The sequence below is a fragment of the Aythya marila genome (genome assembly GCF_965140915.1).
Source record: "Aythya marila genome assembly, chromosome: 2".
NCBI classification, from domain to species: domain Eukaryota; kingdom Metazoa; phylum Chordata; class Aves; order Anseriformes; family Anatidae; genus Aythya; species Aythya marila.
The window spans coordinates 145,387,695-145,401,917 of NC_139043.1; the positions used below are offsets into that span (position 1 = coordinate 145,387,695).

The following is a 14,223-nucleotide window of genomic DNA, read 5'->3' on the forward strand; positions in this document are numbered from 1 at the left end:
CCTCTTGCTCCCCACTGTGTGATGACTCTCCCTCCTTTCCTCCTGCCTCCAGACTCCCTCATTCATCCTACAAACCAGTTCCAAATTGTCCATTAGTTTCTGGTGGCTTAGAGAGTTAAAGTGGCTCAGAGCAGTGTTGCTGTAGTTGGCATAGCGTAAGCAGGAGAGACACGGCTTGGAGCAGAAGAGGGGATTAGTAAAGGCACCGATGCCTCTGTCCTTTTTCAGCTGCAGTGAGCTGTTAAATTGGCTCAGATTGCACTGTGAAACCCCACCAGTGAAAAATGTCTAGACTAGATGGCATGAACGTGTCCCTTTGTGTTTTCCTTAGAATATACAAGTGGCCAAGTGCTAAAACAGTCATGCAACCTAAAACACAATAATAAAACATTCTAACAAATGTTGATGCTCTTCATTGTGTCCTTCTGACACAACCTGTTTTTAGCCAAGCTGGAGAGCAGTTTCTGTTTGAAAAGATCCAAATTAACCTTCATGATGTAAGACGCTCTTCTCACCAGGAGATCAGGCTTTTCTTTTCTTTCCCATTTGCTCCTCAACATGACTCTTCGGCAGCACTTGAACATGTGTTGCAAAGCTACCAAACTGAGTAGCAAAATGACTGCATAGGCAAAGTACTGCACAGTGAGCCAAGTCTCTTCTTTTTGTGCTAATTGTCTTGTCTCTGTTTATACTCTTGTATAAATGGCATTTTTAATACATGAAATAGGTTTACTTTTGCAGAACTTTGCAGCACAATGAAGCATGTATGCATGTCTGATGTGAAAGAGAAAAGGATCAGCTAGTTACCACCCTCTGCATTTGGTCAGCATGTTCAGTTGGCCTCATTAGGTTGACCAAGTTATTACTAGAAATATGGCTATGCTTTGTCCCCAAAGTTTGCATCTGTATTGCTCCAGGGACTAATGGAAATGCTGTATTTGCTGTGATAGAGCATCATTGCGTGACAGAGCATCATTTGCTGTATGAATCATCTGAAAGTTTTATATTATCCTTGCAAATGCCCTAGGGAAACAAGGAACTATTCCCATACTGCAGATGAGTTAAGTTGTAGTTCAGAGAGAATGTATGACTTGTGTGGACACAATAACATCAGTGTCGCTACAGGGAGCAGATTTCATCCCCAACCCACGCTACAAATCCTGATACACCTGCCTACACCATTACCAGTATCAGAATATAGGATCATAAATAGGATCACAGGAGAACTGAGGTTGGGAGGGACCTCAGGTGGTCTGTAGCCCAACCTCCTGCTCAGAGCAGGGTCAGCCATGAACTCAGACCAGGTTTCTTGGGACTTTGTCCAACCAGATTTTGAAAACCTGCAGGAACAGAGACTGTGCAACCTCGTTGAGCAGATTGTGCTAACGTTTGACTGTCCTCGTCATGAAATTTGTTTTTCTTATATCCAGGACATACAGGAGGCAGTATCTCTGAACCCTTGAAGGACTGACCTCCTGAACTCTAACATCTTGGCTAAACTTCCATTGATTTTGTTGGGATCTTTGTACCCTGGGGAGAGTGATCTGGGTTGGTGAGCCTGGTGAGGGTCTGTGATTGTGGATGAAGAGCAGGAATTGTATCAGTGCAGCAGCTACCTGACCTGAATGAAACCCTGCAAATGGAAATTTATCCCCCATTTTGGCATAGTAGCACCTCAAAACATCAGGCTGTTGTGTTTCTGGAGCTGTTTTATGAGCCAAAATGCAGTCTGGGCCACGTGCTGGTCCTGCCTGACCATGGTGGCAAGGAGAACCCACTCACAGCAGGAGAAGGAAAAAAACCATCCTTGTAAAGAAGCTCAGTGAGCCAAAATCCCTGAGTTTTGAGAGGCTTCACTAAACAGTTAACTACATTGCATACTCCAGTGCTTTTGGAAACCTTATCTAGAATAAGAAAAGAGTCATGAATACAATTAAGTGTTTAAACAGCCTCACCCTGGTGTGGTGGATATCTTGGTGAGTTAATCATAAACACAGGCAGAATCCCTATGGCAGCCAACGGAAGAGAAGAGGTATGTCTTGCAGGTGCTGGATGAGTTGCTGAAGGCCAGCTTGACACTAAAGCATAAGAGATGGAGGAAAAAAAGGGAAGGTAATGTCTCTCCTACTTTTTCCATTATTTTTGACAGTGAAAATGCAAGACATCCTACAGGAAGAAAAAGAATGATGTTTAGAAATAATTAAAGACTCAGAGTTTTAACATTCAGCTGCTTGTGTGAGGGTTTTATTTATGTCAGCAAGTTTTGTATTGGTACAGGTTTATCCTTTAAAAGTCTTTAAAGAAAGAGCATTAGTTCCGCTGAACTGCAAATGGGAAGAGATGAACGTCTCTGGCAAGCATATTTTATTGTGCCTTTCTTTTTTAAAATTATTGTTTAGTTTAGTTTTGTTTCCTGTCCACTGTTTTTTTAGGACTGTGATATCTTTGGGCTCACAGGTGGTGTGCAGCAGCCCAGCAGTGCCAGTTAGGGAACAGGAATCACTTAGACTGCTCTGGTTTGGGACTTATGTAATAGGATATTTATATTTCTATTGAATAAAGGCAAAAATTCAACAGGTTATCTTCAAAAATCTTCAATAAGATAATATATTCTATTGAATAAGGGCAAAATTTGACACTTTAATCTTTTCGTGCTTAGGTCAGCTGCTGGAAATAGTCTTGGTTTTCTGAAATTAATCAAATTTATGAGCTGAGGATTTGCCCTAAATTGTGAAGTGCTTGTTTGTTGTAAGCAAAGGATACTGGCTTTTTGCTGAAAGAAAAGAGAGAAATGTCTGGGTGTCTGTGCCTATGAGTGTGTAAGTGTGCATATATCCAAGTTTATTTGCATGTTTCTGTATTTCTGTTCACAGTTAGCTGATTTACATAGGATGTCCTGTTTATGAAGTGTTTTCTTGTTTCTACCTTCTTTTGCAGTGTTTCTGAATATGTTGCTAGCAATCAAATTCTGCCCTGGCTGTAGCAGACCAAACCCAGAACTTTTTCATGGATTTTGTAGAGTCACTAGGGGTTCAGAGATGTGCAACTAAGATCAAAGCTTGGCCAATGCGCTCAGATGATTTGCTTGAGAACTCACCATAAATTAAATTATATAAATAGCAAATTAAAGTTAAAGATTAAATAAATTTACCCTAGTGACAAAATCTAATTTGTGCCTGCCCTAAACTTTAGGATAACTGTACAAGATTTTGTGTGTGAAAAGTATGGTTTATTTCCCTATTTTGCTCCCTTCTTTGAAGCAGTCCCAAAAAATTACCAAAACAGCTCAAATAACATTTATATCGACTTTCCTATTCCTTCTGTTGAAACAGTTTTTTTTTTAATATATATATTTATTTTATTATTTTATTTTATTTTATTTTATTTTATTTTATTTTATTTTATTTTATTTTATTTTATTTTATTTTATTTTATTTTATTTTATTTTATTTATTTTATTTTATTTATTTTATTTTATTTTATTTTATTTTATATTTTCTGCTGAGAGAGTTACATGGTCCTGGAGCCTGAGTCATTTACTGCTCTGTAGGTCTGATCCTGCAGAGAACAAAGTCTTTTCAATTGCTTGGGGTATTGGATTAGGCTCTGCACCAGAGTTCCCAGCTTCAGGGATTTAATATTTGACTCTAAACAGTTTATTAACTTTTTTTTTTTTTTTTTTTTTACTTTTTCTTTTCATGGATACAGTATATAATTTCAGTGTTGTAGCTATTCTTTTTTTTTTTTTATTTTTAAAGAGGCCACGGTCGCAACAGTGAAAAGCATTGTAAACAAGCAGTGCTAATGCACTTGGACATTTGAATTGTTCACAGGAAAATGTGAAATTGCACAGTGACGTGAATCCAATCCAAAAATATCAATACCAATTTCTTGCTTGCTGCAAGACAGTGGGGCACCGTGCTTAGATTGCTCTGTCTGACATCAAGAGATGTTTACTTTCTGGATGCTGAAGTATCTGGTATTTTACTCTGCTCATGGTCTTGTTTTCTTATGCACTGCTATTGTAACTGCTGAAGTGAAACCAGTTTCTGTGGGAAGTAGGTAAAGTGGATAATAGCTGGCTTTCTACGTAGTGATATTGCAGACACAGGACTGGTATCACTCTAGAAAAGTAAATAATTGTTCCAGGGTTTGCACCAGCACACTAGACAGCAGAATGTGATTCAGTAAGAATAAAAAAAAAACAACTTCAGCTACCTATGATGGTGTAAATGACTGATTTTTTTTTTTTTTTAATTGAACAAGTATTATAAAGAAGACTCCAAATCCCTTTATAATGGAAAACAAAGCACAGCCATCCCCAGTTGGGTGTATCTCTTTGCCACCCCATAGTCAGAATGCTGCGAGGCTGTTGGCATGCAGCTGCATTGTGGAAATAAAATTAAGAGGGCAGTTTTGTATCGAGGCAGGCACGGGGAGTTTTTTTCAGAGAAACCACACCAAACACAGCAAGGAAGAAGCTGCACCTCCCTTGGCAAGTTCTGCATGGCTGCAAGAAGCATCTGACTATGCTGACACCCACCAGGTTGGGCTTCTCTGTAAGCACCCAGGGACTTGTCATCCCTCTGAGCTATGGATCATCATCTGCACTGCTGCTGAGGCAAAGGGAGGGGAGGGTCCCCTAGCAATGCACTCATGCTGTGCACATGTAAAGGAAATTTTGCTGAATCTGTTCTCATGCAGTTTTTCCTGTTGTTCCTTTCTGTTCTATTTTGTGCTATTTCTGTGGATGTGTACTCATGCCTGAAACTCTATTAAAAGCCCATCAAATTAATATGTTCAATAGATTGTAGACATCTCCATTCCTGCAAAAACTTTCCTATTTACAGGGCACAACACAACCCTTTTTACCCTCCAAGGCTGCCCATAATGACCCGTCAGGATTTCGAAGAAGGGCCACCAGGTGGCATTTGAGGACCAAAGTGGCACAGGCAGGCTTTGTAATGTCACTCTGTCAGGGCAGGGTGGTGGATACTCTCACGCTGGGTGGGGAGATTTGTCCTCTGTCTCCGACACAATTTGATGTATTTTGTTGTTGCCATTATACTCTATTACTTAGGCTGTGCTTGCCACACAGGGGTGGTATTCATAGGGACAAATGTAGATGTCTCAAGTGTCTAGACTCCCTTTCCAGCTGATGAGGAGAAACGGACTCTTCTGGTGCCTGATCCATTTGGAAACAATTCTGACATCTGCTTGATGCTGATTGGGGTGACTTCTTCTGGGTTGACTCGCTGGGATGTAGCAGCCAACCTGTAGAAATCAGGTGAGATGAATCTGTCATTGGTGTCTAGATACATGGCAACAGATCACACTCAGATAAACCCCATACTGTGAATTTATGGAGTCTTTATGACTTTGTCATCCCTGCTTTGTGATGAAATTGCTGGCCAGGTGGCTGAGCTGCATCTACCCAGTGTAAGTGGGCAGGCTGTCAGAGGGGCTGTGCTCGTTGACACCAGCTGAACATCTGGCCTGATGTCTTTCTCAGTAGTAATCCATATTTCCTAACTTATTTTCATATGAAAGTTACCTGGAAGTCTTGTTTCCTGGGGTGAATTGGATATTTGTTTGTTTGCTTGATTTTTTTTTTTTGTTTTGTTTTGTTTTCTAAGCTGCACCTTTGCAAAAGTCAACATAAACAAGCCAGGTGTAGTTTTCTTCTAAGGTCTTGACTCTTGCTGCTTTCAGAGAAGATGAGGTGGTATTTCTGGGCATTTTGCTAGAATTTCTGAAACATATGATACCCAGTTACAATGGGTACCTTTAACATTTGGTGTTTCTGGCTGTGCAGGCTGGAGCCATGCAAAAAGCCTGAAAATATAAGCTATTCTTTTATCCAATCTGTACTTACAGCCTGAGGCTGATGCACACGCTCTGCCTGATCGGCTGTAACTCCGGGCTTGCACACTCTTAGAAAATAGGAGGTAATTTGATTGAATTTAGCCTGCAATGACAGACATTTATGTTAAGTGAAATTACTCGGTGTTTCCTGCAGTTAATGGTCTGTTCTCATACAAAGCAACTCAGTTGTGTCTGATCTCTGTCCTCATGGACTGTATTTTTTCCAAGCTGTAGCTCAAGGCTTTGGCTAGCATGAAAATGATGGCTTTCTAATTTTAGCCAGCACCATCAGAAACTCTGCCCTCATACAAGTGAGTGGAAAAAGGCACAGCTTTTGCAATGGACTATAAATATGAAAAACTATGAGGCCTTGGTGTATCCCTAATGAAAACAAAGGGGTCAAAAATTCTGCTGTGCACTATGGCTTCCTCGAGGACAGAGATGTTGGAGGATGGTCTCACCACCAAGATCAAATGGCTGTGTTGTCTCTCTGCATCTCATGCTGCTCCAGCTGACGTTCATTCAGACTGGGGATTTGTTGGTGGAACAGAATTCGAGGAGATAAAAAAGAGACTTGCTACAATGAACTGATTGTGATGAAAATCATAGAATTATTAAGATTGGAAAAGACCTCCAGGATCATCTGCTCAAACCATCCCCTACCATCAATGTCACCACCAAACCATGTCCCCAGGCACCACGTCCAACCTTTCCCTGAACACCCCCAGGGACAGAGACTCCACCACCTCCCTGGGCAACCTGTCCCAGTGCCTGACTGCTCTTTCTGAGCAGAAATGTCTCCTCATTTCCAGCCTGAACCTCTCCTGGCACAACTTGAGGCCATTCCCTCTGGTCCTATCACTGTGAGCAGAGGCCGACCCCCAGCTCCCCACAGCTTCCTTTCAGGCAGTTGCAGAGAGCAATGAGGTTTCCCCTGAGCCTCCTCTTCCCCAGACTAAACAACCCCAGCTCCCTCAGTCTCTCCTCATAAGACTTGTGTTCCAAACACAACCATGGGTTCATGAAAGGCAAGTCCTGCCTGACCATCCTCACCTCCTTCTATGACCGGGTGACCCACCTGGTGGATGAGGGAAAGGCTGTTGACGTAGTCTACCTAGACTTCAGCAAGGCCTTTGAGTAAAATCTGAAGCACAGGGGCTGCAGACCCGATTCTTTGCAAAGGGCTTCATTCCAAATCTTTTTAAGACAGGCACTTTGCCGGACTACATGGGCAGCTATTTGTGACCAGCCATTTCCACCTCAGATACTACCAATACTAGAGGCAACTGCTGGAGTTTGGCTGCTTCCAAACAGCTAGAGAAATACCCCAGGAACCAAAAGTGCTCCTTGGCGAAGGAGTGACTCATATCCCCGAGCAGCAAGCTCCTTTGAGTTGCACCTTGAGAAGGCATAGTGCTTTCAGGGATGTTGATGGGAAGCAAATATGGAGATATGAAGGTGTTTATTTGAGGCACTAGTCCTCTAGAGATTTTGTACAGCCTTTCTTTGAACAGCTTCCCTTCAACTCCAGTGAAATAAAAGAGCAATATTGATGAATGATGTTATGTTGTTGGCTATGGTAAAAGTGAAGAGAGGAGATATTTGTCTGGGAAACCTTCAGGTCCTCTTATCTGCAAGATACAGTTGGCTTTGGATGAAAGGGTATTTTTTTTTTTTTTTGAAAGTCCAGTTTCTTCCTGAACACTTTCTGTTTATAAGCTTGGATTTTCTGGCAGCAAATGGAAACTGAATTGCTCCAATACAAATGGAGACTGACTTTCTGGATTAAAGGGGTTTGAGAGCATCAGCATGAAGGACACAGACTTGTGGCTGACCATTGCTATCCCCCTGGTCAGCACGTCCAGAAGGCTACCTGGGGCTGGGTGGCAGCTGTCCCATGTCTCTTTTGGAATTTCCCATGGATTTGGGTTTGGCAAAGCTCTACAAATAACTGCTCAAAGTGATGTTAGTTTTCTCTCTCCCTTAATTAATTCAGGACTAGACAAGTAAGGATTTTTTTCAGTCTGTCGTGGTACAAGCTATCCAGAATGTAACTCAAATCACCCTATGATGATTGTTGTCTGAACCTGGACAGAAATACTGTACCAGCCGTTTCATAAAATGCTCAGTTTAAACTTGGTATCTGTAGCATGGCTGAAGGCAGCAGCTGCTCTCTGACTTTCAAAAGATATAAGTCTATTAGGAAGATAACTCCCTAAAATCATAGTAAAGATTAAAGCAGTGCAAAACAAGAGGTTATTCTGGCATAACTGTTAAGCTCTAGCATTTCACAGCCCCACTGAACCAGAAATAAATGAATTCTTAGTGCTTTAGGAGAAGTGGGATATTTGTCCCACTTCAAGAAATGTCAGAAACACCTGCCACTAGCCTCTTATCTAGGAGCAGCTTTTCATCTGTTTTGCTATTATTCAGACTAGGGCTGAAGTAGGCACCATAAGAATGGGTTTATGATGGAAAAATAGATTTATAAAGGAGAGATTTGATGTCGGTGATGTAGGATTGCAGGGGCATAGGAAATCAGGGAGTGTTGTGGGCATATTGGCAGTGCAAAAATTATGATCTCATGCGCGTGCAGCTGCAATTGCAGAATTATTTGCTCCAGAAGTGGCAGGTGCTTTTGGTAAAACTCTGGGAGGGCAACCTGCATCCCTCATCCTCCTTCTGTGTGCCCAGCACAGGGTCCTTCTGTGTGCCCAGCAAGTCTTTTGATGTTGGATCTTTATACTTGTGGACTTGGTAAGGTGAACTACAACTTCTCTGCAGCTAAGAAAAAAATGGAAACAAGAACAAAAACCCAACCTAACACCAAAAAAAAGTGTCTGCCAGACAGGCTGACTTCTGAGCTGCTTTGTGCTCAGACATGTTTTTGTTTGAAACCAGCCTTCCCAGCCTCCTGAATGGTGCTTAAACTTCATGCCTACTTGGTAGAGAATCTCTTCATGTATGTAGTGAGTTCAGATGCTGAGCACTTCCCGCAGCAAACATTCTGGTTTTGTCCCTGTGCCAGAAAGGATTTGTTTGGGATTAAGTCTTCTCTGCTGAACAGCCAAAGGCTGTGTTCCAGTGCTAACAAAGTGCTGATGAAACAGAAGCATTTTTGCAAGTGTCATTGCTTAACTGGCATTCCCAGGGTATTTTGCAACATCACTGGAGAGGAATGAACCAGCTAGCAGTTTGTGGATTGCAGTTTTGGGCAACGAGTCCCAACAGCTGGATGCAGGGCCCTGTGCTGAGCAGAAGGGGCAGAGCTCATGGCTCTACCTTTGGGACTGACAGCATTTGGTACAAAACAGGCCAGCCCTAAGGATGTTTTGTATCCATCTCCCAGGCAGCCTTCAACAACTGAGAACATGTGTGTGGGGAAGGGAGGGAGAGGAGTTAAATAGCCGTGGCTTAGTCCTCACCTTGTCAAGAGGTGATTTCTACCATGGGGCTGACTCGACAGCCATGCCCAAAGCTGACATCTTACTGTGCACTAAGTCCTCTCGGACTTATTATTCCTTTTCCCTGCTAGCTCCACAGTAATTTGCTGACAAATCTTGCCAGCAGTCTTTGGAAAGTTGAAGATTAAATACATTTGGAGTACTGTAAAATAACAAGTCCCTAGGGGAGAAGTAGGATGTGCAGCTGAGCTGCAGAACACAAGCTTGAATGCCGAGACCCAGCACTGTCTGTGAGAAACAGCTTGATAAGGGATGCTTGTATTGCCTAGCCTCGTGTGAGCAAAGGCCCGATCAGTTCCTGCCCAGGACTGAGACCCAGGCTTGGTTTTACATCCACAGGGTGCTAAGTCAGGTACCAGCACTAATTACAGGCTGATTATAGACCCCTCCAGGCTGACCTGGCATAAAACTGCTCTGCGCTTTGCCAGCTGAAGGAGTTTCTTTTGCAGAGCAGTCCCAAACCTGTCACCGATGCTTCCTTACTTTTATAAATACAGGAGATTTTTATGGCATGACAAAAGTGGAACGAAAAGCATTAGCAGGGGTCTGAGTTGGGCAGTTAGACCACAATGTAGGAGCAGCTTTTGTACAAACAGGTAGGTGGGAGGGGAAAAAGGGTTGCAGGGACATAGAATCACATGCCAGCAGCTGCTTACCTGCTCACAAGGCTTTTGTTTTATTCTTCAAACCTGAAATCTTTTCCTTTACATCAAAGCTTCCTTCAGTTCAATATTCAGTAAGAAATGCACTCACTGAGGGTAACCCAACAACATTGCCCTGCACCAGCCAGGACTTGCAGGGGTCAGCAGGCTCTGGCTTTCCAACCCTGGCCACCTGCACTGCAACACCAAAGCTGCCCCAAAGCTCCTGCTCTGGTCCCAAATAGATGCTTCCATGTCTGTGCTTCTCTTGGCCAGTGATCAGCTCTGCAGCATCACTTATAAAAGTGAAGTTATGCTTTTTATGTCAGGCTCCATCAAACCTCTTTACTTACTTTCAGCTGGACCATAAGCTAGATGCTTCTGCCTAGATTTCAGCACACGGATTCCTCCATCAAAAATTGCAGTAATCTCAGTAATCTGCAGTGTGGCCACCCAGTCACTGAGATAACACGCCTGGTTAATACCTGCTGAGGAGATGGCCTATTTAAGTTTTTTTTTTTTTTTTTTTTTTTTTCTGATGAAGTATCACTTTCTCTCAAATAATGTTGTTCCAGCACTTAGAGGACTCCCCAGAAGCAGATGATTTATGGTTCAGGTTGATATGCCACAATAGGAGTCAAATCCTGTTCTTAGCTCCTTGCATCTGGCAGCTATGTGCCCAGTTTGGGACTGCTTGGCTCAGTCCAGGTCCCACAGAGCAAAAGGCACCGAGTCCCTCAGAGTTTCAAAGGCAATTGAGAGCAACATTCTGTACCCATTAGAGCAACCCAAACCAAACCATATTTATGGCCAAGTGCCTCCAGCACTTTGTTCAGTGGGGTCTTTCTTTGGGTGCACCAACCCTTGCTATAAACCCTGTGGTTCAGATCACTTCTCAAGCAACATGAAAGCCTCTTGATGCTCTTCCCATGGGACAGGTAAATTTTTTACATCCATTAGCTGAATGGACCACCCAAAGCTGCATAAATTAATGGATGTAGCAGGAGTGAGGCTGGAAATAGACTGCACACCTTGACTTTCTTCTTAGCCCTTCCCTTCCACTGGAGGCCTGGCTTAGCCCAGGACTGTACTGCTTGTTTATGAGAAAAGAGGCTGAGATGCTTTAAAAACCATACACGTATTGACTACTAAAAACCTGCCCTTATGTAAGCTTTCTGTTCATTTACACTCCTAAATGTCCTGTGGCTTGGTGCTGGGCACAGCCCCCACGCTGATTTTTCAGGCAGCTCAGAGAAACGCCTCCTTTGTAAGTAAAAGCGAGTTTTCTGTTCAGCCTCAGATTCAGAAAATAGTAATAATAAAAACCCAGCATTTTCTACAGCTTGCTGTGGTGGCAATATTGACACGGAACAGATCAGGGTTTTGTGGTAGGGGTGTTTCGGTGAAGGCAGGGTGCCTTTGGGGCTGTTTGCTACCATTTCCCTGTGCTAACACCAGGGCGAGAACCAGGCCCCTTCATTTGGTACCAATTCCAGTGTGACGATGCCAACCTCTGCTGAAGAAAACTCCAGATTTGGCAATCTGAAGGATGTCCCTTCACGGGACACAGTGCTCCTCAGGGAACATTTACTCTGTGACACAGCAATAGCTAGATTTATTCTGGTGACATTTTTCACTGCTCTTGATAGGATGGCAGGTAGGGGCTAGGACCCTACTAAGTTGGAAGAAAGGCAAATGGTGAGGGGAGAGGAATTATCAGTACAATGGTCATGCAGGAAGGAAACATCACGTAGAGTGATTTAAATAATTCAGCATTTACCTTCTGGATAGCAGCTATCACTCTTTTTATCATCAATAATAAAAGAAAAGGATAGTTCCCAGGGTAGGACTCCCAGTTGCACTAGGTGCTCTGCAAATGTAGGTTGATTTCAACACATGTGCATGTATGGAGTCTGCTTCGGCCCTACTTGTAGCTCTGGAAGTGTAAAATTTGGGAAACATGAGCAGGAGTTGCAGCTGGAAGCATAGTGATGTGGTCCTCTCTGGCAGGGAGAACAGAAGATAACACCCTCACAGCCTTGGATGGGGCTCTGGGCAACCTGGTCTAGTGGAAGGTGACCCTGCCCAGAGCATGGGGTAGGAAGTAGATGATCTTTAAGGTTCCTTCCAACTCAAAAAAATAAAAAATAAAAAAAAAAAATGGGTAAGTTAGTGAAACCATCCTACTGGTAATGGATCATTTCTAAATTCAGCCTTCAGGAAATGCAGTTGGAAGCCATGCAATTAAAAGTCTGTCTGGACTAGAGAAACTACCAAACATTGTTGTACTCTTCCTTAGTGCAGATGATGGCTATTTATTTATTTATTTATTTATTTATTTATTTATTTATTTATTTTCTGATGAAGTTATTAAGTGTGTGTAGGCTTAGAATTAGGGACAGCTAAAGCCACTGTGGCCACCCGGGGCATAGACACATCATCGCCCAAACTTAAGACATGCTGCTGGTGATTTTTGTTATCATGCTTATTCTTGATGGTTGCTTGTTTGTGGTATAAACAGAAAGAATATGAGAAAGAGTGAGAAAATGTACAGATGAAAAATACCCTGATAAAAAACAAACAAACAAACAAACAAAAAAAAACAGAATGGGAACTTTAAGCTAAATTCAAACTTCAGAAGGAAGAACAAAAAAAAATCATTTTCTGCTCCACTGAAGAAAAAGGGATTTTGTGTGTGCTTTTTAGAGGTAGAGGATTGTATGAGATATCTGATTTAATTAGTATTTCTCCTCCTAGCAGAGCTTTGCCCATCTGCTCAAGTCAAATGAGACTGACTGGGGCACTGTAGAGCAGGGCAGCCTCCTGGCTGCAACCTTGTGCCCCATTGAAGCCCCAAACAGAGCAAACAACAGGCCTGCAGGGGCAGCCATCTCCCAGAAGTCATCCAAGGGAAACAAAAGAATTCAGAAATCTGAATCTGGCCGATCACTTGAGTTAAACTGCATAAAGCTCTGTCATTTCTCTGCTGCCCTTCTCACTCCCATAAAACTGCTGATGCTTGACATGCTACGGGTACTTCATCATAGCAGGAAAACTAAGTATTTATCTTGGGAAGAACAGATTTGCCCCAAAATTCAAATACATGATTCCAAAGGTGTCCTTGGAGAGAATTTCAGCCTCATGCCTGTAGTCCTTCACCTCTGTGGGCCAGCTCCCTCTTATTTGCATCAGGAAAGGTTAAGAACAGTGCAAAAAAGGTCTTACGGGAGGTGCAGAACAAAAGAGGTCCTGTGCATCTGTAACCTGCCCTCAGCGAGAACTGGAGTATGTCCAAGAGGAAATGTCAAGAAGTAGCTGTACATACAAGACAGGAGGCACGAGTTGTGAATAATTTGCAAGCTTAGTGGCTAAAAATGGCATGCGGTATTAACTGGGACGATGGGAGGAGAAGGGGGAGACACAACCCGGAGCCCTGGGCTGCAGTAGAGAGAAGAGTCAGGCAACCTATGGGTGGAAATAGAAAGAAAGTGCAGAAAATGAAACAAAATTCCAACTTAACAATAACTGAGCACAAATACACAAATACTTAAAATAGGTGAAATGTCCTAGAGAAGGGTTGCTCGCTCTGGAAGCCAACCCCCTCCAAGAAGTCTTGGTGGTGTGAAGATCTCGGTGTCCTTCTAGCTCGGGGCTGCTGGAGGAGGGCAGCGCGTGGCTCCTGCAGACCTCCCCAGAGCAAGAGGAGTTAATGTTGGCACAGGGAGAAGCCTTTGTTCCGGTTCAGTGTTTACCAAGTGGACTAACCAGGCACCAGGTTTGCTACCTCCTACCTGCATATGGAAATACGAGCCTGGAGAGCCCGCTCGCAATGTAAAAGGCAGCGACTAGAAGGAAAGCAGCAGGATGGAGCCCTCGGCAGTGGCACCTCAGGCCCACAGGTATGGCTGATGCCCTCGGGGAACTCTTCCAGGGGTTGATTTAAATTCAGCTGGTCATGTTTGAAGACTTCTTCCTGGAGGAAAATACACAAATCCTCTACTGTATGTTTACTTGCTCATGGCAGGAGTTATTATTACTGCTTCTGTTTATCTCTTCCGTGCTGCCTTGTGCTTTCTGCAGGCACTCCTACCTGCATGAAGTCAAGGTAGGATTTTCTTAGCCTGGATGGTGATGGTTCAAGCTCCCTGTGAGAGGGGAACGGACTCGAAGTGGTGCAGGAATGAGAGAAATAACCTCCCTGGGTGTATTACCTGCATTCTTTATTTTGTGGGTGTATGACTGCGTTTAGTAGG

The 14,223-nt window shown here is 43.1% G+C and overlaps 1 protein-coding gene across 1 annotated transcript in view; it reads left to right on the top strand.

Annotated features, from left to right (window-relative positions):
* Window positions 1–13,834: 13,834 nt before the first annotated feature.
* FER1L6 (fer-1 like family member 6) overlaps window positions 13,835–14,223 on the top strand; it is a gene marked incomplete at its 5' end in the record, with an annotated part of 72,980 nt that continues 72,591 nt past the window's right edge. Inside the window, one exon of the mRNA XM_082755330.1 lies at window positions 13,835–13,869. Within this exon, the coding sequence (XP_082611456.1) occupies window positions 13,835–13,869 (35 nt within the window). The remainder of the gene's footprint in view (window positions 13,870–14,223) is intronic.